Source organism: Manis javanica, chromosome 3 (genome assembly GCF_040802235.1).
Source record: "Manis javanica isolate MJ-LG chromosome 3, MJ_LKY, whole genome shotgun sequence".
NCBI lineage: Eukaryota > Metazoa > Chordata > Mammalia > Pholidota > Manidae > Manis > Manis javanica.
In genome coordinates this window covers 161,368,876-161,395,351 of record NC_133158.1, presented here as the reverse complement: position 1 = coordinate 161,395,351, position 26,476 = coordinate 161,368,876, and the positions used below count along the sequence as shown (strand labels likewise).

The 26,476-nt window shown below is 49.7% G+C and overlaps 1 protein-coding gene across 9 annotated transcripts in view; it reads right to left on the bottom strand.

The window, feature by feature from the left end:
• The window catches only part of ESYT3 (extended synaptotagmin 3), a 57,773-nt gene that overhangs the window by 28,047 nt on the left and 3,250 nt on the right, over positions 1-26,476 (bottom strand). For 6 of the 9 annotated variants that reach the window (XM_036991844.2, XM_073232252.1, XM_036991840.2 and 3 more), the window contains exons 2-5: positions 7,136-7,177; positions 5,054-5,188; positions 1,875-1,951; positions 437-503 (exon numbers count right to left, since the gene is read on the bottom strand). In XM_036991844.2, the coding sequence (XP_036847739.1) occupies positions 437-503; positions 1,875-1,951; positions 5,054-5,188; positions 7,136-7,177 (321 nt within the window). The remainder of the gene's footprint in view (positions 1-436; positions 504-1,874; positions 1,952-5,053; positions 5,189-7,135; positions 7,178-26,476) is intronic. The other 3 variants (XM_036991843.2, XM_036991841.2, XM_036991842.2) reach the window with 2 other exon arrangements.

Below are 26,476 nucleotides of genomic sequence, written 5' to 3'. Positions count from 1 at the left end.
CTTTTCCTGGCTACCCAGGGGCCGTGAGCTGTTCCTATTGCCCTCTGCTGGTGAGCTGGCCAGAGGGTGCACACAGCCAGGCTCACATTTCAGACCGGCTCAGCCTGCAGGGACCCAGGAGCACTTTCTGGCTCTAACTCAGCGCCTCTCCTCCTGCCACAAGACATTTCCACCTCCTCAATCCACTCGGTGCCAAGCACTGGCACCACATCAGTCTGTAAACAGAACCACGCCCTTCCCCGGGCAGCCCAAGTCTCTCAGGCCGAGCAGTGGGTTGGTGAAGCCCAGCCCCCCAATTCTGGCTTTGTGACCTCGGGCCTGGAGCCCCACTGTGTACGGCATCATTACCCCTTTTGGCAGCATGAGCCTGCTCCCTCCTGCCCTGTCCCCGACCCCAGGGGCAGGAAGCAAGGGTAGAACCACTGGCCCCACCTACCTGGATCCCGTTCACACCAGCCTGCACCTTCTGCAGCTCCACGCTGATCTCACAGTCCCCGATGTAGCTGAAGTGGGCAGGGGGAGAGAAGGCGGGGAGGAGGGGCAGGTCAGCCACCCAGGGAGGTCAGAAACCCACCCGGAGCTGCCTGACCCTGATACGACCTTCCTATGACCCTCAGCCTTTCTCCACTCTGTGCACACACTGACCCCGACCCCCTGCACCCAATGTCCCATCTCCCCCCTGCCCATGACGGCAGTGACTGGGCACCACCGTGCCCCATGATACCCCCAGATGTGAAGGGCTCTTGGTGAACACTGCTCACCCCTCTGCCATCGCTGGGCCCCTGCCCTGTCTCTGCCCGGGTCTCTTCCCTGGGGACATCTAGCCCTGCACCCAGGTGGTTGCTGGGGCAGTGGAGGTGGGCACAGGTAACGACGTCTCAGGAGACTGAGTCCAGCTGGTGGCTCTTGCCAAGTGGTGGGCACAGGGAGCCCACAATGGGTATCCTTGAGGGCAAAGTTCAGGAGACCCTGCTGAAGGCCTGAAGGGAAAGACTAAGGGGAAGAGGAGGTGGGGGCACAGGCAGAGGAGCCCGATATCACAGCGACCCTGGGAAGGCGGGAAGGGTGACCTAGGCCCTCCAGGGCCTGCCTGAGCCGACTAGGAAACTGGGTCAGCTGACCTTGATGTGCCCCAACTATTCATATGATCTTCTGGCAGAGCCTTGGGGCAAGGAGTGCCCAGTATCCATCACACCTGAGACCAGCCCCCAAAGGAGGATGGGTGTTTCCGAGCTGACTTGTTTTCCCAGGGTGCTCTCAGTGCCAGCCTCTAGACCAGAAGCAGGAAATATGAGACACTGGAAAGGAATGGCAGCATTCTGGAACTTGGGAGTTGAACCTTGGTCCCTTAATGCACAATTTAAATCTCACCACCTCCAGGAAGACTTCCTGGATTCAATCTCCCTTCTCTCCTACTCTAGCCTATTATGAACCTCACTCCAAAGGGATGTCCATGCCCAACCCACTGAACTAGTATTCCTGTGTCTTTGCATCCTCTAGGTCCTGAAGAGCCACAGAGCCAGCTCTCCTGCTGGCCTCTCCTAGCTTGTGCTTGGAGCTCCCTGGGCTTCCTCTTGCTCCCTCCTCCCAGGAGCAGCTGGTCTGGCCCTCCAGGTGACCTGGCCCTGGCCTCCAAGAAAGCTCTGCTGCCTAGGCCTTGGTGCCCAGAGCATGCTGGCTACTGGTGTGATGGGAGAAGCCAGGTCCAGGCTGAGGGGTCAGAGAGCGACCATCCATTCTCCTGATACTCCTCCACGCCCCACAGGGACAGGGGGTTTGTGTGCTGTGAGTGTATGTGCTACCCTCCTTTACACTGGCCGCTCCCACAGTGTTCCCCTGCACACTGCGCCTGGCCCCCAGGCAGGAGGACTCACCATATCTGCAGGTCCAGCACCACCCGTCTCCGGTTGTGCTTGTCAGTGTGTGCCTTGACACCGTTGATCCTGGGGCACTGCAAGAGATGCCAGAGGGCTGGTCAGCAGGGGTTTTACAGTGGGGGACAACTACCAGCTCCCCCACCCAGCACTGGGCTTTGTCCCCAACGACCTGACCCCTGCACTCCTGGGCTGAGACACAAGCACCGAACTCCACTGTGCAGCCCATCTGTCCTGGGCACCCTGACACTTCCCTTCCAAGAATGTGCACCTTCGTTCTCTCTCCTACCACAGATATTTACTGAATACCTACTCTGTGCCAGGCAAGATGGGTGAGCCTGCCCTCAGGGGCTCATAGCTTGGCAGAGGGGACAATGGAGGGGGCATGAGTGCAACCTATGGGGACATCAGGAACACTTCCCAACCCACTGCGGGGTTGGTGGGGGTTGTTAATGAAGGCTTCCTGGAGGAGAAGGCATTTAAAGGGTTGTGGTAGATGGGGAGTTGGCTCCCTAACAGCAGGGGAGAGGGCAGGGTCCCTGGAGGATTGGATCTGACCCTCGTCCCCAGCTTGTGGGCCTGAGGGCTGAGCTCTGAGGTACTTTTTCTCCCCCTCTCTGCCCAGACTCTTCTTGTGTCGGATGGCACTGGAGTGGGATCTGGTTATTATTTATCCAGAATAAAAATATAAACTTCAATTGAGTTTGAGTTAGTGATATGCATGCTCAAGTGGTTAGGGGTGATATGCATTTAAAAAAAGATGCCAAAAGGCTAGATGCATGGATATGTACAAAAGCAAAAGCAGCAAAAGGTTAACAGTGGTGTATTCCAGTTGGTTCACTGCATAATTCTCTCAATTTTTGTGTGTGTTCAAAATTTTTCCTAATAAAATTTTGGAGAAAGTAATTCAATCAACCATACTAGAAGACAGATCCTATTAGCTTTCTACTCTCTCCACAGAAAGTGATACTTACAAATGTCACATGAAAATGTTATTGAAGAGTGGGGAGTCAAAATTGCAGGGAAAATAAACATTATAGGGACATGTCAAGCAGTTAATTAAAATTATTTTATAGTTTTTCCAGAGTTGGTGATATGTGTGATCTATCAGCTTTTAAAATGTATAGCTTGCTGTGATTTGTTTCTCATTCTTTCTCATCTTTAATATTCATTTTTATCCTAATTTTACATTTTAAGTTTTAGATTCTTTTTCTTTAAAGGGGACCCCAGAATTACAGAAGCTGCAGACTGCACAGCGCCTGGCTCTGCCTTGGCTTCCAGGGCCACTAGACCCAGAAAAGCTAGGGGCAGCCTGGGGTGTGGGGCACTGCCACTGACTCCCCTGCAGCCTGCTCCTGGGCACTGAGGACAGAGCTGGGTCCTGGGAAGGCTGCTGCCTGGAAGCCCACAGCACAGAGAGGGGGTGACCACCAACAGCAGCTGCTCTGTGCCAGGCGGGACAGCCCTGGCCCAGGGCTCACTGTTAGGTGAGGGCACAGGGCTAGACATTGGCCCCCACTGGCCCTCTCTCGGCCAGTGTCCTACTCAGAGCACTGCTCACACAGCCGAGCAGAGTGGCCCTGAGGCCAGGCCTTTTAGTCACACTTCACAACCACCCTTAGAAGTGGGTCCTTTCTTTTTACAGATGAGGACACTGGAGCTCCAAGAGGTTAAGTCACTGGCTCAAGGTCATCATGGCAAGAGCAGACCTGGGCATGGGCACAGGAATTAGGAGCCAGACACTCATGGGATGTGAAGGAAACTGAGTGCACTGAGTCCTGGCGGAGCCCAGGAAGGTCACTGAGAAGTCCTCATGATCCCCCAACCAATGGAGAGGGGAGGAAGGAAGGGGGATGGGAGATCCAAGGTGGGGCTGGGTGGGAGGAGCCAGACATTAAAGGGCTTTGAATGCCAGGAGCAGGAGTCAGGTATTTCTGCAGGGCTGGAGCATCTGGTCAGCCTGCTGGGCCCCTGGGTTCTCCTGACATAGTAAAAATCATCCCTTAGGATTAGCCACCTCTAGGCCTGATTCTACTGCTGGCAAGGGATGACTTTCTAGCAGCAGCACATCCCACAGGCATTATTACCGGGCAAGCGGCCCGGCTGAGCAGGGTCTGCTTCAGACACAGCCGTCTGCGCTCTCAGGGTAATGAAATCCTCAAATGCCAGCTGAGCCATCATGCCATCTGGGAAGTCTTCCCTGACTACTCCCCCACTCTTGAATTCATGCATTCCTTCACTATAGCGCATACACCGCCATGTTGTCATCCACAGTTTATGTGACTGCCTCCGCAACAGGACAGTGACCTTCCTGAAGGCAGGGGCACAGCCACACCCTCCTGTCCACGGTGCCTCCCACACAGCCGTGCTCACTAAATCATTTGTGAATGAACCAGGGAATGAACAAATGGACCAGCAGACACTGGGACAAGCTAGTCCTGGCAGAGGCAGAGGAATACAAACCAGTTTTCAGGGCTGAGGCATGCCTGGTCCACCCCCAGCTCAGAGCCAGGCACATGCCCCAGGGTGAGCAGACAGCTCTCCACAGGCTGGCCTGCATCCTGACACCTGCTTGTTCCAGGACAGACCAGAAGCCAGTGCCTCTGACTTACCATCTTCACAATGGTCCTCTGCCAGGGGATGCATTTGCATTTTCAGATGATCAAGATAAGACTTACATCAATGGTGCCCTTGGGGGCAGGTGGAGTGGATCAAGAGGGTGGAATAGGAAACTCAGTCTAGAGTAGGGACATGATGTCAGATAGGTTACACACAAGCTTCTTTTATCATAGGTCACTTATTCTCCTCGTGGAACTAGTGTGGCCTTGCACATCGATTGGCTTGATTGCCAGAATCCAGTTAGCGGAGAGTTACATGCTGCTCTGAGGCACTATCTCATACCATGAGAGTGTGTTCTTCCCACCTGAGGGTAGGGAGTGTGACCTGCACATCTTTGGCTCCAGCTGGCTTATACTGCAGAGCATGTTTTCAAAATTTTGCTTAAGAAAAGTGGAATTATTTCCCACCTCTCTTTGCTCTCTCTGAGCCAGGCTTCCTTAGGACCTGCTGAGAGGGTGGTGGCAGGACTCTGGATGAGGGGTCTGCCCTGAGGCCTAGAGGCTGGGAGGTGCAGGTGGGGGCTGGGGACAGAGGCAACACCGCACAGCAAGTCCACCAACCTTCTGACCAAAGTAGAGCTTGGTGAAGGCAAAGGTCCTCAGGTGGGAGCTCTTCTCCCGTATCTTAGGCTCAAGTTTCTCCCGGACCTTGTTTTCCATGATCATGCTCAGGTAGGGCCATGTCTGGGAGATGATCTGTAGGGACAAGAAGAGACCCTCGGTAGTCAGATCTGTGCCCCTGCCCCAGACCCACAGCTACCCAGGACCACCTGGCCCTGGGGTCGGGGCCCCTGGCCTCTCCAGCACAGTGCCATCTGCCTGCCTCCCCACCCTCGTGCCCATCGACCCACACACCTTTCCACCAGACACTGGACAACTGTAGCAGTGGTTCTCACTCTTGGACCCGTCTAACAGAGACTTGGTGCCATTTTGCAGAGCACCATGGAATAGTCATTCACTAGCTTAATATTATGATAGCCCTTCAGTTCTGCACTAAAACATAAGCTATCTGACGTGACATTGTCATGTAAACAGGAAGTGGGTGCCAGTAGTTTAAGAAAAAAACATAACAGAAGAGAAACTTAAATAGTTTCCTGTGGACTTAATTTTTTCTAGCAATCAGAAAAGGCAGCCTTCAGCTGATTTCTGCAGCAGAATGACTCTTGGCGCTGGTCTGACACCCAAGCGTGGGACCTGGGGAGGAGGGTGGCAGGAGATAGTGATCAGAGAGAGGCATGGAGGGAGGAGCGGCTAGCTGATAGGGTCTGTCTGGGCCAGAGGCTTCTCCCTCTTCCCTCTCGCAGACTTGGGTCTTAGTGTAAAGATGCACCTCACTCTTCCCCAACACATGATCGGAGGAACCAGGAGGAGTGAGGTTTCAGGGCTTCGTTGCCCCAGTTTCTCTCAGGGGCCTCTCTAGGGGCTGGTCCTGTCTTGCGGGTTTATCATCTGCCAAGTGCCTCTGGAATACACAGCTCAGGGGGACACACTTCATTCCCTGGCGTGTGGTTCATCTGCACAGCTGCTTTGCCATCTGTGACCTGAGCTGAGGGCTGAAGCCTCAACCCCATGGTCATATGTCCACGCCCTTGTGTGGGCCTCCGTGTGTCAGCGCTGGGACGATGGGCGTGTGTGTGTGGGGGCCAGGAACCAGCTGATGCGTGCACAAGAACTGAACTTCGGGGGTACGGCACAGGTTTGTCCCAGAGGTCCTGGGCCCTGTGCTGACCCACAGAAATCAGTCACTCCTCTTAAAGTAGCAACCTACATCCTCCAAGTTTCACCCAGAGGTTGGGGACATTTTTTGACCCCCCTGGCAATGACATTTCTGGTAACATGAGAATAGCAAACTCAGATCAGAAACCATCAGCAAGTCCTTTCATATGCCTAACCTAAGTCGTTTCTGCTATGGGCTAAGCCTCTATCCAGAACAGTCTTAAGTCAGGAGACCTGAGGGGGCATGGAGGAGTCTTCACAGGTGGGGTTTGGACTCTGCTTCCTCACTTGTAAGAGAGGCCAGACCTGGGGTCACAGAGTCCAGTCTCTCCCTGGGGCATTTGGCACCACGGCCCACAGGGAGTTCCCCTGCGTGACCTACAGGCGGACATACGATGACGACAGCGTGCCCAAGCGCTCACAACGTGCCAGGCACTGTGGTGCATTAATTACCTCATGAATCCTCACACGATCACACGAGGCCGGGACCATAATTATTCCCATTGCCAGAAGAGGGAACCAGCTCTTGAGTTATGCAACCGGCAGGAGCCGTACAGCCAGTAGTGGCAGATCTGAGCTGGGAACCAGGAGAAATCCAGCAGTTGTCAGATAGTGCCTGCGCCTCCCTAGAAAGCACTACGCATTGCCTGGTGGGCCAGGCAGGCTGCATTTTCCTCTATACTAATCTGTATTTTCTTAACTTTTCTGCTGGGGCCATGCATTAATTTTGCAATTAAAGGCATTTTTTTAAAAGAAAAGAAGAAACTCATTGGTGATAAGAACCCTGAGGACGGGAAGGGAGAGAGGCAGGCAGGCCACCACTCCAGAGGCCACGGGGCATCTCTGTCTGCCCCTCATGGGCCCTTGCTGCCAGGGCAGCCTTCGTCCACGCGCCGCGCCGCCGCCTTCCAGCCGCCCCTGCCTTACCTTGTTGGCCCACTCGACCCGCTCCACGTCCGGAAAGTGGATCTAAGGAACAGAAGCCCCGAGGGGGGGTCAGACCCCGCCCAGCCCTCCTGGGAACCAGGCAGGCGGCCAGGCTACGCCGGTAGGATTCCGTTCCCTCCCGGGAGCGCCCCCACTCCGCGCCGGCCCGGGAGACTCAGCCGGCCGCCCCCTCCCCACCCACCGGCGCGCACCCTCCGCGGGCGGGCCACGCTCGGCCCGCGCACCGACGCGCGTGGCTCCGAAGCGCCGCACACGGCGGCTCTGGGGAGACCGACCCCCATCCTCCTCCCCGCCTCATCCTTCCACCGCCCCACACCCCAGCGGGCAGGTGGGAGGGCGGGGCTGGCGCCCACCCCTTTGCTTGTGCAAATAGGCCCCGCCCACCCGGGAACGGGCGCAGCCCCCAACTTGGTGACACTCAGAGCTTGCAAATTCCGTTCCTGTTAAAGACACAAGTAATCATAGCTTCTGTATACAAATTAGAAATTGTAGCTAAGTAAAAGGAAACATTTTATGAGGGAAGGACGTCCAGTGATAACCGCCAACAGGTTGATGCATTGCTCTCCAGTTTCTTCCAGAAACAAGTGTGTGTAGTAGAAATTGCGGTCCTAAGTGCTTTTTTGTAATCTTCTTTCACTTAATGTATTATGATCGCTCTGATTACAGATGTAGCTATTACCAGTATGGAAGGTCAGAAGGGCATCGTGTTGTTTTCATTGGCACTTGGGGTGCAGAGGCGCCCCTCCTCAGCTCCCACCCACGCCTCACCCCACCCCAGCAAGGAGGCCCCTGAGGCCAGGTCCTGGAGTCATGTAGCAGAGCTCCTCCAGGTCACAGTTCCAGGCCACTGTGCCTGCTGGGGGAGTCCTCCCACAGCCCCTGGCTGGGGGCTGGAGAGGGAGGGGGCAAGATAAAGTGGCACTCCTGTTAGCTAACCTTTGTATGACCTGATGCTAGGCGTGCTGAACCCTCTCCTCCCAAGAGTCAGAGCCTCTGAATATGTCTACTGGACTTATCCTCCTCCCCAAGTTTTTCTGGGAGAGACAGAGGGGAGAGGATATGCCAGGTGTCTGGCACAAAGCACTATCAGTAAAATGTCAGTCCTGGCCATCACTGTAGCCATGCCCAGGTCACCTGAGCACGAGGCCAACCTGGGATCAGATTCGTGGTTTGCTTAGAACCTCCTAAGGTCAATAAAGGGCCTGCCCTTCCAGCTGGGGGCTCAGAAGGCTCACTGCCCGAAGCCTGAGGATGGGCATGCACACCAGTGTACACCCACCAAGAACCAGGCCCTGGCTAGTTTTGGATGCCCTGAAGGTCCAAACACAGGCCTTGGCCTAGACCACATGCCCAGGAGGAGTGCATTCCCAAAGGAGGGTACAGAGCAATTTAATTTTCTTAGGAGCAGTTTTCAGTGGCTTTGAGAGGTCAGAGGAGCCCAGGGCTTCTGAGCCTCATGGGACGTATTGCCAGCCAGTTTTCCTGGAAGCTCTGCTGGGCTGATGCAGCTTGTTCCCTATCAGCGCCTGTTCCTGCCATATGAATGTCTTAGTAAATATTTGTGGAATGAATGACTGACTATATGAATGAATGCAAGGTTCTTGCCCTCAAAGAGCTCCCTCAAAGGCTAGGGAAGGAAGCAGGTGATTAACGGACCATTCCAGCACAGGCAGGGGAAGGGCAACCCCCACAATGGACAGTTTGGTTACAGCTGGGCCCTCATGTGCCTCTGCTCCTCTTCTGCGCACGTCTGCTGGTGGGCCCCTTGCTCTCCTCCTTCCATCCCAACCACTGTGCTTCCCATCCTGCCAAGGTGTGCACACACTAGATGCACACCCCTCAGCAGCCCAGTTCATCCTGCATCCCTGGGAGCTGAGAAGTTCTGATCTGCGGGACCCTGGACAGATTCCTGAGCTGCCTCACACCTTCTGAATCAGAGTGAATGAGGTGGGGCCTTCCGGTTTAATGGGCTCCTGACATGACTCTGGAGTCCAGGCAGAGCTGGTTGTGCAGAATCAGTGACCAGTTCACCCCCCGGCATTAGACTGCCCCCAACTCACCCTACCAGTGAGGATAGTACCGTTAATGCCTGGGCTGATTCAGTTCTCATGGTCTGCCCTAGCCAACACGCTTGTGTTGGAGGCTCCTCACCAAGAGATTCCTCCAGAGAGTGAGTCTGAACCCTCTGAGGACAGCAGCAATTCAAACCAAGAAAACAGATTAATCAAAGCACCCTATTCTGCCTCAGGCACCCTGGGCCTCCTGCGAACCGAACCTCAGCACCTGTCACAACTCCCCAGTACAAGGGCCAGGAGCCTGCTGACTTGGGACCTCAGCCCCGTGACTGCCCCTGACAAGCCCTGGACCAGGGAATGAAACCAGAGACATGGTCACTTTCAGAGCAGCTACTCAAACACAGCCCTTCCTCAGTTTGATGAAAATTAGTCTCTTCTTCCATTGTAATCAGTATTTTTTGGATCTTTCCCAAATGCATGAAATTATTATGTTTTTAATCTATTGCCTTTGTATTTTAGCTTTCGCATTTTAGGTCTTCAGTCTGTCTGGTATGTTTTATAGCAGTGAGATAGGCATATAATTTCATTTCTCTCCACACTCCCATTAAGACCATTTTCTAGTATCACATTCACAGTCCATCTTCCTCCTACCTCATGAAGCATCTTCCCTCACCTATCACACTCTCACGTGTATTTTGGTGTGTTTCTGGACTTGGCATTGAATGCGTGGTCTGGTTGCCTATTCCTGTGTTGAGTAGCACACTGTTTCTGTCACTGTGGCTTAGCAAAAGGACCTGGGGTAGAGTGATTCCCCTTTTTTCTTTTTCAAACTCATCAAGATGACAGTAGGTATTTATACTTCCATATGAATTTTAGAATCACCCTGTCAATCTTCAAAAAAAAGAGATGCTCCTGAGATTTTGATTGTTATATTTTTGAATTTATACATTAATCTGTGGGAGAACTGATGTCTTTACAATATTAATTTTTGCTTCCAAGAGTATTTCCCTTCATTTATTCCCATTTGGTTGTATTCACCTTTAGGAACTTTTAAGTCTTTATGATAAAAGTCCTGCGCATCTTTTGTTAGGTCACTTTGTGGGTTTTGCAGTTACTAGAAATGGTATTTCATTTCCGGGCAACTCTGATAAAATTTGTTATTAGTTCTAATTGTTCATTAATTCCCATAGGTTATTTATATGCATTCATAATCTCCAAATAGTAGCAGTTTTGTCTTTTTGCTCTCCATCCTTATCCTTGTTTTCTTGCTTGCCTACAGTGGCCAGGACCTCCTGTACTATGCTGGCAGTGGTGGTAACACGTACCTCTAGCATGTTCCTGTCCTCAAACAGAAGTTTCTCCTCTAGGCATGATGTTTCTGCAGATTTTTGGAAGACACCTTTTGTCAGATTAAGGAAGTTCTTTTTCAATTCCTAAACTTCCAAGAGCTTTCATTAAATGGGTATTGAACTCTATTCAGTATGTTCTCCAATCCACTGAGATAATCACGTTCTTTCTTTCCCATTAATGTGGTCAACTTCAGTGACGTTTCTAAAACAGAACCACGTCTAGTACCTGGGATAAAGTCCGCTTGAAGTAATATATGTAATTAGCTTGATATTTCATTTAGGTTTTATATACTCATGATTCAAAGTGATATACCTACAGTTTTTTCTTTGTGCAGTTCATATCTGGTTTTGGTATGTCTTAACAACAAATCGTACAAGTGGGACACCTTTCCTTATCCCATTTTCTGAAGCAACTTGTAAGTACAGGAATTATCTGATCAATGAAGTTTCTTATATCTTACCTATAAAGCCATCTTATCCTGAGGCTTTTTGGGTGGTAAATTACCTTTCTTTCCTTGGTGGTTAATGATGTACTCAAGGTCTACTGTGGTAATTTTGGCACTTAAGTTTTTCTAGAAATGTATCTAGTTTACCTGGGTTTTCAAATGTATTGATTTATAGTTGTTTATAATATTTTGTTATTCATCTGCTATATCTGTAGTTATTTTTGCCCTTTTCATTCCATATTTTGTTCTTCATATTTTTCCCCCACAATCAAACCTGACAAAGGTTTGCCTATTGTATTAATCTTTTCACAGAACTTTAGCTGTTAATAATTTTCTTCCCCTTTTACCTTTACTTTGAAAATTTTGTTCATCATCATTCTTATATTATTTCCTTCCTTATTTCTTTGATCTAAATCTGCTGCTTTTATATTCCTAGAGTCAAACTCTGAGTTGAATTGTTTTCAACTTTTCTTATTTTACAATAAATAAATTCAAAGTTATAAATTCCCCTACAGTTTTTGACAGCATTTTCATTATTTAGCCATTTTTTGGTAATCTCCACTATGTCTGCCTATTAGATAGTGGTGTTTCAAATAGTAATATTTTAGAATATGTAGACATGAGATTTCTATAGCTACGGCTGTTTCCTAATTTCATTTCTTTATAGTCTGAACAGTCTGTGGGATGGCAATTTATTGGAATATACTGATAATTCCTTTGTGGCCTGGCATGTGATTAATTTCTGCGACTGTTCCATGTATGATCAAGTTATTAATCATGTCCTTTGAATGTTCTTTATTCTTGTTTATTCTGCCTACTTGATTTGCCATTTTCAGAAAGGAATGTATTAAAATTTCCAAGCCCAACTGTTGACTTATATGCTTCTCTATGCAGTTTTGTCAGTTGTTAGTTTATATTTCAAGTTTATATTTTACATTACATATGTGTCCATGATTATTATATTACTTTGTTAATTATTGCTCCTTTGATGAGCATTTAACATCCTTGTCTTTATAATTGAGTTACCTTCTATCTTGTCAAATATGAAAATTGCTACTTCAGCTCTCTTTTGTTTGAGTTGCCCAGCTACATCTTTTTCTATTCAATTTTCAACCTTTTTGAATTCATGATATCTCACATCATTTAAAACTCACTTTAATCCCTTATTAGCCCCATTTTATGGATAAAGAAACTAAGGCTCAGAGTTTACTTACAATCACCAGCTGTGAGGTGCCAGAGCTGAGCCCCAGATCCAGGTCTGTCTTATCACAAAGTCTACTTTTCTACCCTACTCACTCCTCTTAAGAAAACCTTACACACCACTTTGTTTACTCCTTCTACAGAAAGTCCAATTTAGCAGAGAATTCCCACATGGGACGTGAGTCCTCAGTGGGAGACCACACTTTACAGCTAACAAAGGGCATTCCACAGACACCTTCGTTTGATCCTTATGCTCTATAAGGTGGATAGCAGAGCTACAATTATCTCCATTTTATAGATGAGGAGAGGCTTAGGGACTCTTAGAACTTGCCAACATCACCCAGATGAAAAAAAACCCAGTTCTCACCTACCTGAGATTTGAGCCCAGCCATCAAATCTTTTTCTAAGCTGTTTTTTCCTCCCGCTTCTCCGCCTGAAATGCCAGCATGTGAAGTACATTTTTAAAATGTTTTTCTGACTATTCCTTGTGCATTTAAAATTTCACCTCTGCAAGCCTCAGTTTTCTCATCCACAAGATGGGTATAACACAGCCAGCCTCACAGAGTTCCTGAGGAGAGCACACGAGACAATGTGTGTGACATGCCCAGTGGCTCTCCCAGCCCAGAGTCAATGCCCCAGAAGTGGGGGCCGCTCTTGGCAGTTGTACAGACCTTGGGGTGCAGACCCTCTGATGCCTTTGCCCTCAGGACCTGCCAAGAACAGGTCACCGAGGCGACATGTCCGATTCTGACAGACGCAGAGTCTCTACTGGGTCTCCTGGTGCCCGGATCTCTGCGCTTTGGGAGACTGCTGCGAGGGGGGAATAGAAAATGAGGAGAGGATAACAGCCGAAGCGGTTGAGGCCAAAGGGGGAAGACCACCGTAGAGTGTTGTCTCCCTGGCCCCTGGTGACTGAGAGGTGGGGGATCGGCGCCCCTGCAAGGCGCCCCTGTGAAACTGCCCCAAGGGGACGGCCCACAGTGAGGCATGGCGGAGGGACTCCATCGGCGTCTCCCCTTACTGAGTAAACAATGGGAAGGCAGAAAAGGAAGACAGGCGGCTCACTCTCCGACTGAGTTCTAAGGCCACTGAGCTTTTGTTCCAATTCCCAGAAGGCTGGGAGCCTCTGGGAGTCTCCGAACCAGCGAGGGGCAGAGACCTACATCACCCGGCAATGCCCAGGACCAGACTCGGGCAGTTCTCGCACTGCCTGCACAAACCACCACCCGGAGAGCTCATTAAAACGTGGATTCTTGGGCAGGGCCCTCAGAGACTTTGATTCAGGAGGCCTGGGGTGGGGCCTGGAAACCCGCACCCCACTTCCCACTCCCCCAGTCACTGTAATCGTGGGAACGGAGGGTAGGGGGGAATGGGCGCGCGGGCTCAGCTCTGCAGCCTGGACGACCCGCTCGGGCCCGTAGAAGGCGGGTCCTCTGCCCCCCGGCTTCCTGACTGGGGCTCCCAGGTCACAGCCTGTGCTGCCAGCTGTCACTCTGGAAAGAGCACTGCTTTGTCAAATTCTTACCAGCAGCCTATGGACCTCAAGTTTTACAAAGGGAGTATCTTCTGCGCCACAAACAGCAAGGCGAGGTAAGAGCCAGTAGGTGAATAACGCAGTGTCCGGCTTCCGCCTGGCTCTGGGCCCGGCCCTCGCCCTTAAGAGGTGCCCCCTCCCCGCCGCCCCCAACCCTGTGGATGCTCTCTGTAGCCAGGAGGCAAGGGGGCCGGGGCCAGGCTGACCCCTTCCAGAGGCCTCAGATTTCTCCTGACCAGGGGAAGTGAGGTTGTTCCTGCCTGTGCTGCTCAGAGCGCTTTTAAGAGATAACGGATCTGACTCTATACTAAGTGAAGACAAATCCAGAACCCTAGTAAGGTTCATCCCCACAGAAACGGGAACACTGTCCTGACTGACCTATTACTGGTGTGAGCATTTCCCCAAAGCAGGCCTGGGAAATCCCAAAGTTGCCAGGGCTCTTGGTCAAGTCACCAGGATCCCAAAGGTCTGCTTCTCCTCTCTTCTATCCCTCGGGGAAGCTTAAATAGGTGGGCCTCAGCCTAACTGTGCTCGCACCCAGCTGTTGTTGGTGCACCTGGGCCAAAGTCGGCCAGGCAAAGTGGGCTAATATTTTAATGACAGTGTTTCCAGACACTGTCACAGGAATGGGGGTAATGAGAGCTTAGAGAAGAGAGGCAGATTGTATAGAAAAATCAAGTGTAAGCTAGATTTCAGGCTAACAGAGGCCCACATCAGGGCTTCCTCTCTAGTTTATTTCTTAAACACTTTTAGGAAAAATGATTCCATAGCAGTGAGGAAATGAACCAAAGCAACAGTGCATCCCAGCAGGGCTGGGGGGGCAGGGGCTGGGTGGGGGCTTTGGCCACCAGAGTCTCGGGGGGCAGCAGACCACAGGGCTCCACTCGCAGGGCCTGCCTGTCACTAGGTAAACGCTGCCCACTCCCTCTCACAGGATGAGTGCTCCTCCCGCGGGGCAGCCATGTGCAAACACACGAGAGAGAGACGCAGACACACACACATACAGACTTACATGGAGACACATTCAAGTACACGTTCAAGGACACATGTACACACACCCAGAACTACACAGACACCATCGTAGAATCACATGTACACACACAAAGACACACACCCTCTTCGCTAGGGAAAGAAAAAAAGCCCTGTGGCTCCTCTGTGCTCCAAACGGCATTCTTACACACACACCTGCCGAGCGGGACGTGTGCTGCCAAGGTCCTCCCCACGCTCACAGCCAGCCTCCCGAGTGTCCTGCAGGGATGGCCTTCCAGGGAGGCCCCCTGGGCTCAGGCGCCTGCTCTGTGGGTGCCTGGTTAGTGGTTCCTCCTCTGCCAGCAAATGGCCCCTCACTTCACTCACTTTTCTCCTGAAGAAGCACAGCCTTTTGTTCCTTCTCTCTGTTCTTGGGAGACAAACATTTAACCATGAAAACTAATTTTAAATCTGCCCACTCTTCTGTTTAAAATTACCCTGCTAAAAGTGCTTTAAGGAAAACAATTGCTTTGCCAATTGGAAATTCTGTCTAGCACTGTTCCAGAACCCACAGGCTTCTTAACACCACATCCAGCCTGCTGACTGGCCTCGGCCGGACCCAGCAGACAGACAGCTTAGCAGGTAAAATTCCAAAGGCAGTCATCATGACCAGGACACTGGGGCCAGGAGCCTGTTACCCTCTGCTGAGAAATAAGGGTTCTGAGCAGAAGGACTGCCCCACGCTGTCCATGGTCATTTCTTCGGAGAGTTCAATGTCCAGTAATTATCAGATGTTAAAAAATATTATCCTCTTGCTTACCAAATTAGTAAAATGCCAAAACGGATAACACTCAGAGCTGATCTGACCACAGTGATGCAGGAACGAGAATCTTTGAAGTGTTTGTAGGCTCTGACCTTTCAGTGTAACATGCAGGACTCCACGGAAAGGCACTTGAGACACATGGCTTAGCAGTCACTCAAGTGTTCATGGAGCCGAGAGCCTGCTAGCTCAGGGCACTCAGCTGGAGGCTGAGGTACACACAGGAACACCAAACACACCGTGCCTTCAGAGAGCACTGGGTCTGGAGGAGAAGCCAGACATAAAAACAGGCGGGTGCAGAGCGGCATGGGAAATGGACTGACAGACACATGAGGGTACAGAAAGGGTCTGCGGACGGGGGTCTCAGAATGGATGCGTTAGCTTGGACTTGAAGGAAGAATCAAGGGAGCCAGACTCGCAGGTTGGGGAGAAATTCCAGACAGAAACAGGAAATACCACTTACTCAGCTTGCTGGGTGAAGAGGGCAAACTTGGAAATGGCTAAAATAACATTAGAGAAATAGTTAAGCAAGTTTTGTGCTATATTTATGTTAAGGATACCGTAATCCTTAAACATGTTTTTGAAGAATGTTTCTATACAATATTAAGAACATTAAAAATAAGAGGAAAAGGAAAAAAAAAAGGGGTACAAGTTTTTAAAAGCCATTTTCTTGCACCTTCTCTACAAAGGAAGTGAACCCAAACAGAAAGATGTGTCTCTGGGTGGAGGGGTGGAAAGTGCTTATGCTGAGTTTTACTGTGAGGCCATTTCCGAATCTTCTACAATGCAAATACTTTTATTTCTATAACCAGAAAATCAGACTTTTAACCAGTTTACAACGTGTTGCTTAAAAAGGGAACACAACTTGAGCAAAGGAATGGAGTGGGGGATTCTGAGGCCCGGAAACATCCTGTGTCCCAGATAAGCTCCTGGGCTTTCCACTCAGGGTTTGGAGGGCGGGGCCCATAGGCGGCCCCCTGCACTGTACGGAGGGCGGGCCTGCAGGAGCCCCGCCCCCACTCCCAGCTAGCCTGAGGGAGTCAGGTCTCAAACCCTTAGCTTCACAGAGAGGGTGTGTAAAGAGAATGAGGCTTTGTCCCTTTAATAATTCCCACTAGGGCAGAAACATCTTACCTCCCACCCTCCCAACTATTTACAGTAAAGGAGGAGGAGGAAAAGGAAATCACTTTCCACAAGCGCATGTGAACATTTTTGGGCTATAAGCTCTAGGTTTCCCGAGATCTACAAACCTCTGGAGCTCTCCCAGGGGAGGTAACTGAATGGAGGTGGCAGGGTCAGGAAGGAGGAAGGGAAGGCTGGGCCCCAGTCCCCGGCTCCTCTGTGGAGCTGGGTTGTGGCCTTGGGGGCAGCGCACACCTCCCAGCAGTGCCAGAGTCACTGCAGACAGTCCCATTGAAGTGCCTCTGCCCATTGTCAAGGCTCTGGTCCATGAGGCCACTGGAAGCTGGTGATCTGCTCTCCACACCTTCCTGGCCACTGGAGAGGGGGCTGTGACAGGAGCAGGACAGGGGCTATGCCACTCTGGCCTTGATCCTCACCTACCATGTGATCTCCCACCTACTAAGGTCCTCGGGCACTCGGCTCAGAGAAAAGGCTGCTGTGGACACACCTTCCTGGAAAACTTCAGCCCCTTGTGGATTGAGCAGCGGGCAGTCTCCTGTGGGTTGGGGTAGCACAGACTGCAGCCCCAGAGTCTGCTCGCCCCAGGGCAAGATGAGGGGCTCGAGTGACCACACTTGTGAGAAACTCTGGGCCCAGGGCACCCACCCCCTCCCACAGCCAGCAACACCAGGGCGCCCCTTCCTGGGTGTGGGTAAAATTGTAATATTTCCAGAATATGTCACCTGGCTTTAGTACATCTGCATATCAACAGGCGCTCAAGGGTGGAGAGAAGTATAGCTTTAGGGCATTTGCATCATTTCTCAGGAGTGGAGAGAAGTTCATCTCTGTATCAATGGGTAATTACCTGGGTAACTGAGGGCGTGTCTGAACCCGAGAGGTTAAGGGGAGGGGGCTGGCTGGCTGGAGCCAGAGCCGAGGAGAGAGACGGCCCAGGACTGCAGTTTGTAAGCAATACACGGGTTTTGAATTTTATTCCACCTTTGACTGATTTCGGTTTTTAGAGGTATTTTGCCCTGGGATTTCCTTTTCCTGGACTTACACTGGGTCATCTCCAACCTGGTCAGACCCCCACCTCCCGCTAGGCGTTCTCAGAGCCTTGTATTGCCACCTCGTGTGACTGATCACACTGTGTCAGAAAAGACTGTTACTGGGGGTCTGAATCCATCTGGCCTGGGGCTTCCCTGAGGGCAGGAACCATGGGTCACTGCTGTTGGGGTCCAGCATGCAGCCCTGTGCCTGACACGCTGCAGCCCTCCGGCGTGCCTGCTGGTTGGGTACAGGCAATGGCAGAAATGCCTGAGATCCCTGTGCAGGGCCTCGTGACAGCAATGCCCACATTCTGTCCCTATTACGGCCTGATCCTGGCCCAGGACAATGTAAGTCCACAAAGCATCCCTGAGACATGGGGCTGAGGCCCAAGGGACATAACCTGAAATCTCCCGGGCCTCCGCCTTCCTGAGGACTCCAAGCCGCATGAATGACCTCAGAGGCTGCAGGGACCTCACAAGAAGCCCCTTAACACCAAGCAGTCTCCAACCAGCCCTGACGTGGCAGACCAGGTTCCACAGTGCTGGCTCCAAGTACTGAGCTCCGTGATCTAATGTGAGAGCGGCGCCCAGCTTGGGGCTGTCACCGCGTGTACCTCCCCTCACTGACAAGAGTCAGCACCAGACAGACCGTGAGAGCTTGGGTCCTGGAAGACTGCTGCTCCACGCACAGAAGGAGCGTCAAACTCAGCCCGGGAAGGCGAGGCCACAGCCCTGGTGGTCAGCAGAGGGGCCTTCCCTGGGACACGGCTGTGAGCCTTGCAATGCTCACTGCCATGGGAGGTCCGCCTTTCCCAGCACTCCCCTCGGCCGGCACCCCAGGGCGCACCCAGTTAAGTGATAGGTAGGCAGGAGAGTTGAGAACAGGGTCCTGTGGGCATGCAGCACTGGAGAAAAGCCACCTTGGAACTGATTGATGATGGCAGACTCCTACAGCTAGAAGGACTCGAGAGCATCTCCCAAAACCGCATAATTTTCAGAGGGGATTCAGGGACTCAGAGAAAACAGGGGACCTTCTCAAGGTCCCCCAGTGAGTGAGGGTTACACCCCAAGTCCAGACCTGCCACCAAGGCATTCAACCTCCAACCCCATCCCAGCAGACACACAAGGGTTCATTTCCCTAACAAAGCCACCGATGCCTCATTGCTGTCGGCTGGGGGAGAGCAAGCCCAGCTAGACCCAAGGCCACAGACACAAAATGCCAGGTTTTCTGACAGTTCTTTCCCCTCTCCACCCAGTCCCAGGCCCTCATCCCCAAACGCATCCCATCTGACCTGGAGCCAGGAGAGACCCTCACTAAACTTCCCTCCTCACACCAGCACAGTCATGGCAGGGGCAAAACAAACATCTGATAAACCAATCACGCAGCTGAGCTCTGGTCAAGGGCCCCGTGAATCACCAGGAAGTGCATGGAGCAGCGAAGGACCTATCTGAGCAGACTGCCGCTGTACAGCTGGCAGAGCCTCACCAGGGGCCCCTGACATGGGAGGAGGTGGGGCAGAGAAGCAGCATGGGTTACCCTGCGGGGCTTGAGGAGCCCAGAGCACTGAGGAATGGCTCTGCAGAAGGAAGCGGTTCCTAGAGCAGCATGGCTGGAATGCGTGAACCCACAGCGGCAGTCCTGGGTAGGGCCCGGGCACAGGACGGCACCTCACTGCCAGCTTCGCACAGTCCGCCTGCCTGCACCACTCTCTGTGGTCATCCCACTCCAGAGAGAGGAATCTGCTGCTCGGTCACTTGGTAATGAGCTTCATGTTAGGAAAAGGCAGAGTGAGGCAGCCTAGGAAACTCAGAATTCAACAGCGGCCCCCGCAGAGCGCCCTCCTGTGCCTGGCTCTGTACAGTGGCTTTTCAGACACCCACCCAGGCATAGGTGTGCACAGGGAGCTTCCACAGCAGCTGGTGCGCGGTGGAGCTGGGCTTTCACCAGCTCTGCAGCATCTAGGACTTCATGCTTGTCAGTGCACTGTCCATGCTCCCCAGCCCAGGCAAGGGGGGCTAATTGGAGAGGCTCTTAATTCCTTGAAAAATAAACCTAAAACCTGTGTGCAAGGAACATTCACCTGGGAACCGCAAGTGGCAGCCACTCCTCTGTTCAGAGGCTGGGCAGCCAGATGCCTCTGCCTTCTCTCTCCACATGGCCAGGCCACATTACAGGTCAAAGGGATTCACACAAGTGAAGGGGTTCTTCACTTGTGAACCTCTTTACAGAATGAAGGATCTTTTCTTCCAGTAACATCTTCCAAGGAAGGGAAGCTAAGTCTGAGCAGGGCTGTCTGAAGTTTGGCCAGAAACAACCTCCTTTTACAGGTGGGGACACTGAGGCCAGCGAGGGGAACCAACTTCCAAGATCACCTGGAGGCAGCAGCTTGGAGTGAGGTGTTGAGGGATCTAGCGGGACAGGAAAGACTGCTCCACTGAGGACTAATGATGGCCACCACGGCCTGGCAAAGGAGCATGGTGGCATCTCTGTTCCAGTTCAGCCAGCCTTGCCCTCCACCCCTCACAGGGGCCTGGCGCAAATAGCACAAGGTGTGCTTGACAACAGCTTGATAAGCAGGAGGTGGGCTGGAGACCCCCCCACACCCCACCCTCACTGGGCGCTGCCATGCCAGGGACACTTCCCGGCGGTGCAAGCAGGCCTGAGTGCGGGAGCCACGTATGGGACCCTTGAAACCCTCAACTTTTCTTCAGCTCCCAACTCTGTTAATTTGTAAAAATATTTTTTGATACCCAAAGGAGGTCATAAGCCACCAACCATACTTCCATGCAAGGAAATGAGTTCTCTACCAGGAAGAAGGCATACTGAGAGGTCCGCATGAGGATCAAGGCACCCGTGCTCCAAATGCGGGCAAGATCACACTGCTCCCACCACACCCAGAGCCGTGTCTCTCTGCACCTTCATAAACAACATGTGCTCCTTGGAAGACAGAGGACAGGAGAAGAATATTCAACTAAGTAGGTTCCAGGTTTTCCACATCATCCCCAGGTTAGGTGGGTCAAAAAGCCCACATTTACATAGATTTGCAGGCTCTTCACAGGTGTTAATACAGATAACCAACCTCCCAGACCCACTTCTCCTGCTGGATTCGCAGCCCCAGTAATGGGTGCCTGGCTCCCCAAATCAGAAAGCAGCCCGCAAGGCCCCTAGGTCCCCCTCGCACCAGTCCAGAGCCACCATTCATCCGCAGTCCCATTCTCACACACCTCGCCCCCCCATCCTGGTCCCCTCTACCAACAGCTTGGCTTAAATCAGTTTCTCAACCAGTCTCTCTTCCCCAGCTTCATTCCTCCCTTCGTGCTGCTTTTCACAGGGCCTTTCCAAAACCTTCCAGAGACTACTTACAGCCTCCAGAATCAGGCCCAGCCTCTGTCAAGCCGCCTCACTTTGGCCCATGTCCATCAGCCCCTACCACACATGAGAGCCAGGCCAAAGCACAAGGCGCCCCTCATATGGAGTCATACCGGGCCTCCATGCTGTGTGCACAAGCCTGCCTCTGCTCAGAATGTCCCTTGAAGCACCTCTGCCTCAAACCAAAAGGTTACCTGGGCCCTGGTCCTCCAAACTGGCCAGCCAAGCCCACCAGGAGAGTCTGGAGAATGCAGGCTGAGGCCAGGCCCTTCCCAGGACCCTGCCAAGGAAGCAGGTGCTGTAATTGTCTGGGGACAATGTGATATGGGAACCAGGTAGGGTGCCCTTCACTCTAGGCCTTCAAACCCTGACTGGCCTCCGTTCAGACTCCTGTCTCTGGCTTCCCTGAGACCTCTATAGTGATTAGCTCTGCTGCATCTGCCTCTTGCCCAGACTGCCCTCTTCGTAGGAGAGACACCATCACCTCCTCTGTGTGTCCCTACAGCAAGTTGAGGCAGGCCTGCGGTATGGTTTCCGTGGTGAAAACCCAGGAGGTATTTCTTTTGCACTGTCTTTGCCATCAGGCTGAGCTCCCTGTTACAGGCTTGGTTCATATTCTTCCTGGGGTCCCCCTTCCCCCAGGGGAAGCTAGAACAGTTTGTGTGCATGGGGGCAGGGGGTGGGAAGGTTTGGGGGTGTCAGTGTCCCTAGAGGATCAGATTCTTGCCCCAATTTAAGGAACACTGTCTTTGCACCCAGCTACATGTCTAGGGGCCTCCCTAATCCAGGAAGGGACAGACAGGGAGGGCTGTCACTTGGTAAGATCTCATGGACCGGCTCTCATACACAAGGCCACCACGGGAGCTACAACAGAGGTCTGAGAAGTGTCTGGGCTCCTCAGCAGAGAGGAAGTGGGGAGGCCGAAGATGGTAGCATAGGAAGACTGAACTCACCTCCTCCATGGATGCACCAAACCTACACCTATATACAGAGCAAAGCTTCCTGGGAAAGAAGTGAGGTCTGACTCAACAGCTTCTACACAACAAAAGATGGGGTGAACACACAGAGAACAGCAGGAGAGACAGAGACAACACAGGAGCCCCAACCCTATGGTCGGAACTGCAGTAGGAACAATGTCACTGAGGACCCCCCGTGCAGACCTGGCTGCCCTGGGGCACAGAAAAACACACAGTGTAGAGAACAATTAGAATATAAGTGAAGGAAGCCATTTACTAACACTAGTATCTGCCAAACTGTGGGCAACTGCTAGAACTCTCTCCAGGGTCAGAGGTGCTGGTGAGACCCACTGTTCTTGTTCTCCCTCCGCTACGATAGCGTGGATGAGAGCAGGGTCCTGGCACTCCAGCTGGCCTGTAGGGCCACCACAGCAAGTCCCAGGCCCTTAGCCCACACCAACAACAACTATCCCTACAAGGTGGTGTCCCTGCCTATACCCGCCCCAGCTCCAGCCATCCCACCAAGGTGTGGCACATACTGGGACAACTCAGGCCTGTGCCCACTACAGCTCCAGCAGACTCACCAAGATGGCCCAGGGGCAAAGCACCCTCGGACACCCTGCCCCTGGCTCCTGTCCCCTTCAGCTTCAGCTGTCCGTCTAGGGCAGCCCTAGACCCACTGGCCCACACACGCTTCAGTCCCAGCCATCCCGCCAGGTGGCCCCAGTGCAGAGTGCTACGGGCCCCTCAGCCTGGGCCTGCGACAGCTCCAGCCAGCCAGCCAAAGCCACCAGGCCCACACGGTCCACACCGAGGACCTTCCCACCAAAGTCCACTCCTTCAAGACTGGGAGAGGTAGCAGATTTGCCTAATTAATAGAAACGAACACAAAAAGTCAAATAAAATGACAAGACAGAGGTAGATACCCAAACAAGTCAAAACTTTAGAAAAGGGACTAAAGAAATGGAGATAAGCAACCTCCTGATAGAGAATTCAAAGTAATGGTAATAAAAATGTTCACTGACTGGACAGAAGAGTAGATGAACTCAGTGAGAACTTCAACAAAGAGACAGAAAATATAAAAAGACCCAATAAAACTGAAGATACAATAATTGAAATGAAAAATACACTAGAGAGAATCAATAGATCAGAGGGTGCAGAGGAATGGACCAGTAATCTGGAAGACAGGGTAATGGAAAGCACACAACTAAACAGAAAAAATTTTTTTAATTAAAAAAAGTTAGGATAGATTAAGTGACTTTTGTGACAACACCAAGCACACTAACATTCACATTATAGAGGTCCCAGAATGAGAAGACATAGAAAAGGGGACAATTATTTGAAGAAATAAAGGCTTAAAACTTCCCTAATCCGGGGAAGGAAATAGACATTTGGGTCCAGGGAGCACAGAGAGCCTCAAAAATGATGAACTTGTGTAGGTACACAACAAGACACATAATTAAAATGGCAAAAATTAAACATAGCGAGAGAATCTTAAAATCAGCAGGAGAAAAGCAGTTACACACACAGGAAACCCCATTAGGCTATCAGCTAATTTTTCAGCAGAAATTTTGCAGGCCAGAAGGGAGTGACATGATGAATGCAAAGTGCTGAAAGGAAAAAAAAACCCTACAACCAAGAATACTCTACCAGCAAGTTTACCATTCAGAATTGGTGGGGCAAAGAGTTTCTCGGACAAAAGCATTTATAAGAGGAAAGTTTACAGTGATACAGGGCTATCTCAAGAAATGAGCTCAATCTCAAAAACACAATCTAACCTTACAAGTAAAAGGAACTGGAAAAAAAAAGGCAGAGCCCAAAGTTAGTTACGAAGGAAATAATAAAGATTAGAGTGGAAATAAATGAAATAGAGACAAAAAAAAAAAAGGAAATGATCAGTGAAACTAAGTTCCTTGAAAAAAATAAAAGCTGGTTCCTTGAAAAGATAAACAAGAAAAGTTGAGTGAAAACCCAAAATAAAATAAAATTAGAAATGAAAGAGAAGTCACAACTGACACCACAAAAATACAAAGGTTATAAAAGACTACTATGAAAAAGTATATACCAACAAATTGGACAACCTAGAAGAAATGGATAAATTCCTAGAAACATACAATCTTACAAGACTGAATCAGGAATAAAAGAAAATCTGAACAGACTGATTATTGGTAACACAACTGAATCAATAATCAGAAATTTCCAACAGGAGTCCAGGATCAGATCCTCAAACTTTTCCAAAAAATAGTAAAGGAAAGAATTCTTCCAAATTCATTTTATGAGGACAGCATGACGCTGATACCAAAACCAGACAAAGATGCTACAAAAAAAGAAAATTACAAACATGCCTGATGAAAATAGGTGTAAATATTGTCAACAAAATGTTAGCAAATTGAATTCAACAATACATGAAAAGGATATTTTCACCTCGATTAGGTGGAATTTATTCCAGGGATACAAAAATGGTTCAATATCCACAAATCACTGTGATACACCACATTAACAAAATGAAGAATAAAAATTATATGATCATCTCCGTAGTTGCAAAAAAAAGTATTTGACAAAATTCAACATTTATGTTAGAAACTTTCAACAAAGTGGGTTTAAAGGGACCATACCACAACATAATAAAGACTATATAAGACCAACCCACGGCTAACATCATATTCAGTGGCAAAAAGTCTGAAAGCTTTTCCTCTAAGATCAGCAACAAGACAAGGATGTCCACTCTCACCACTCTTACTCAACATAATACTGGAGGTCTTACGCACAGCAATTAGACAACACAAAGACTTAAAGGGTATCCAAATTGGGAAGGAAGGAGTTAAACTATCACTATTTTCAGATGAAAATATAGAAAACCTTAAAGACTCCACCAAAAAACTATTAGCATGAATTCAATTAATGAATTCAGTAAAGTTGCAGGATACAAAGTCAATATACAGAAATCTGTTGGGTTTCTATCTACTAATAAAAAACTAGCAGAAAGAGAAATTAAGAAAACAATCCTATTTACAGTTGTACCAAAAATAATTAAATACCTAGGAAAATTTAACCAAGGAGGTAAAATATCTGTATTCTGAAATCTTTAAGACATTGATGAAAGAAATTGAAGGTGAAACAAATATCTGGAAAGATAAACCATGCTCAAAGATTGGAAGAATTAATATTGTTAAAATGTCCATACTACCTAAAACAATCTACAGGTTCAATTTAATAACTATCAAAATATCAATGGTATTTTTCAAAGAACTAGAAGAGATAGCCCTAAAATTTTTATGGAACCACAAAATACCCCAAACAACCAAAGTGATCTTGAGAAAGAACAAAGCTAGAGGTATTGTGTTCCCTGACTTCAAATTATACTGCAATGCTATAGTAATCAGAACATTATGGTACTTCAGGTAAATTCCCAGAAGTAGAATTACTGGGTCATATGGTATTTCTATTTTTAGTTTTTTAAGAAACCTCCATACTGCTTTTCAAAATATTATGTGCACTCTTATGTTTATTGCAGCATTATTTACAATAGCCCAAATATGGAAGCAACCTAAATGTCTATTGATAGATGAATGGATAAAGAAGATGTAGTACACACACACACACACACACACACACACACACACACACACACACACACACGAGTAATATTACTCAGCCATCAAAAAGGATATCTTGCCATTTGCAAAAATGAGGATATTATGGTAAGTGAAATGAGACAGGCAGAAAAAAATCAAATACCATATAATTTCACTTATATGTGGAATCTAAAAAACCAACCAAACAAAACATAAATAGACTCATAAACACAGAGAACAGACTGGTGGTAGCCATAGGGAAGGAGGCAGGGGGGCTTAGTAGAACAGACAAAGCAGAAAAAAATAAGTGATGTTTGGTATCTTGATATGGGTGATGGTTACATGAGTGTATACACATATCAAAATTCATCAAGCCGTTCACTAAGATTTGTTGTTTTATTACATAATTTATATACCTCAATTTTAAAAAGCCATTACAGCACTGGCACAAAAACAGACACATAGATCAATGGATCAGAATAGAAAGCCTAGGTGTAAACTCAAGCTTTTATGGTCAATTAATCTATAATAAAGGAGGCAAGAATATACAGTGGGGAAAGACAGTCTCTTCAATAAGTGGTGGTGGAGAAATGGACAGCTACATGCAAAAGATGATACTGGACCAATGTCTCACATCAGACACAAAAATAAACTCTTAATGGATTATTTACCTGAAGAAAACAAAAACACTAATTCAAAAAGATGTATGCTACCCTGTTTATGAAGCATTATTTACAATAGCCAAGATAATAACGCAACAAGTGTCTACTGATAGACTGTCCATGGATAAATAAGGTGTGGTAATATGTAAAATGGATTAAACACTTAAATATAAGACCTGAAACCACAAAACTCCTAAAATAAAACATAGGCAGTAATCTGTTGGACAGCCTGACTATATTTTTGTGGATCTGC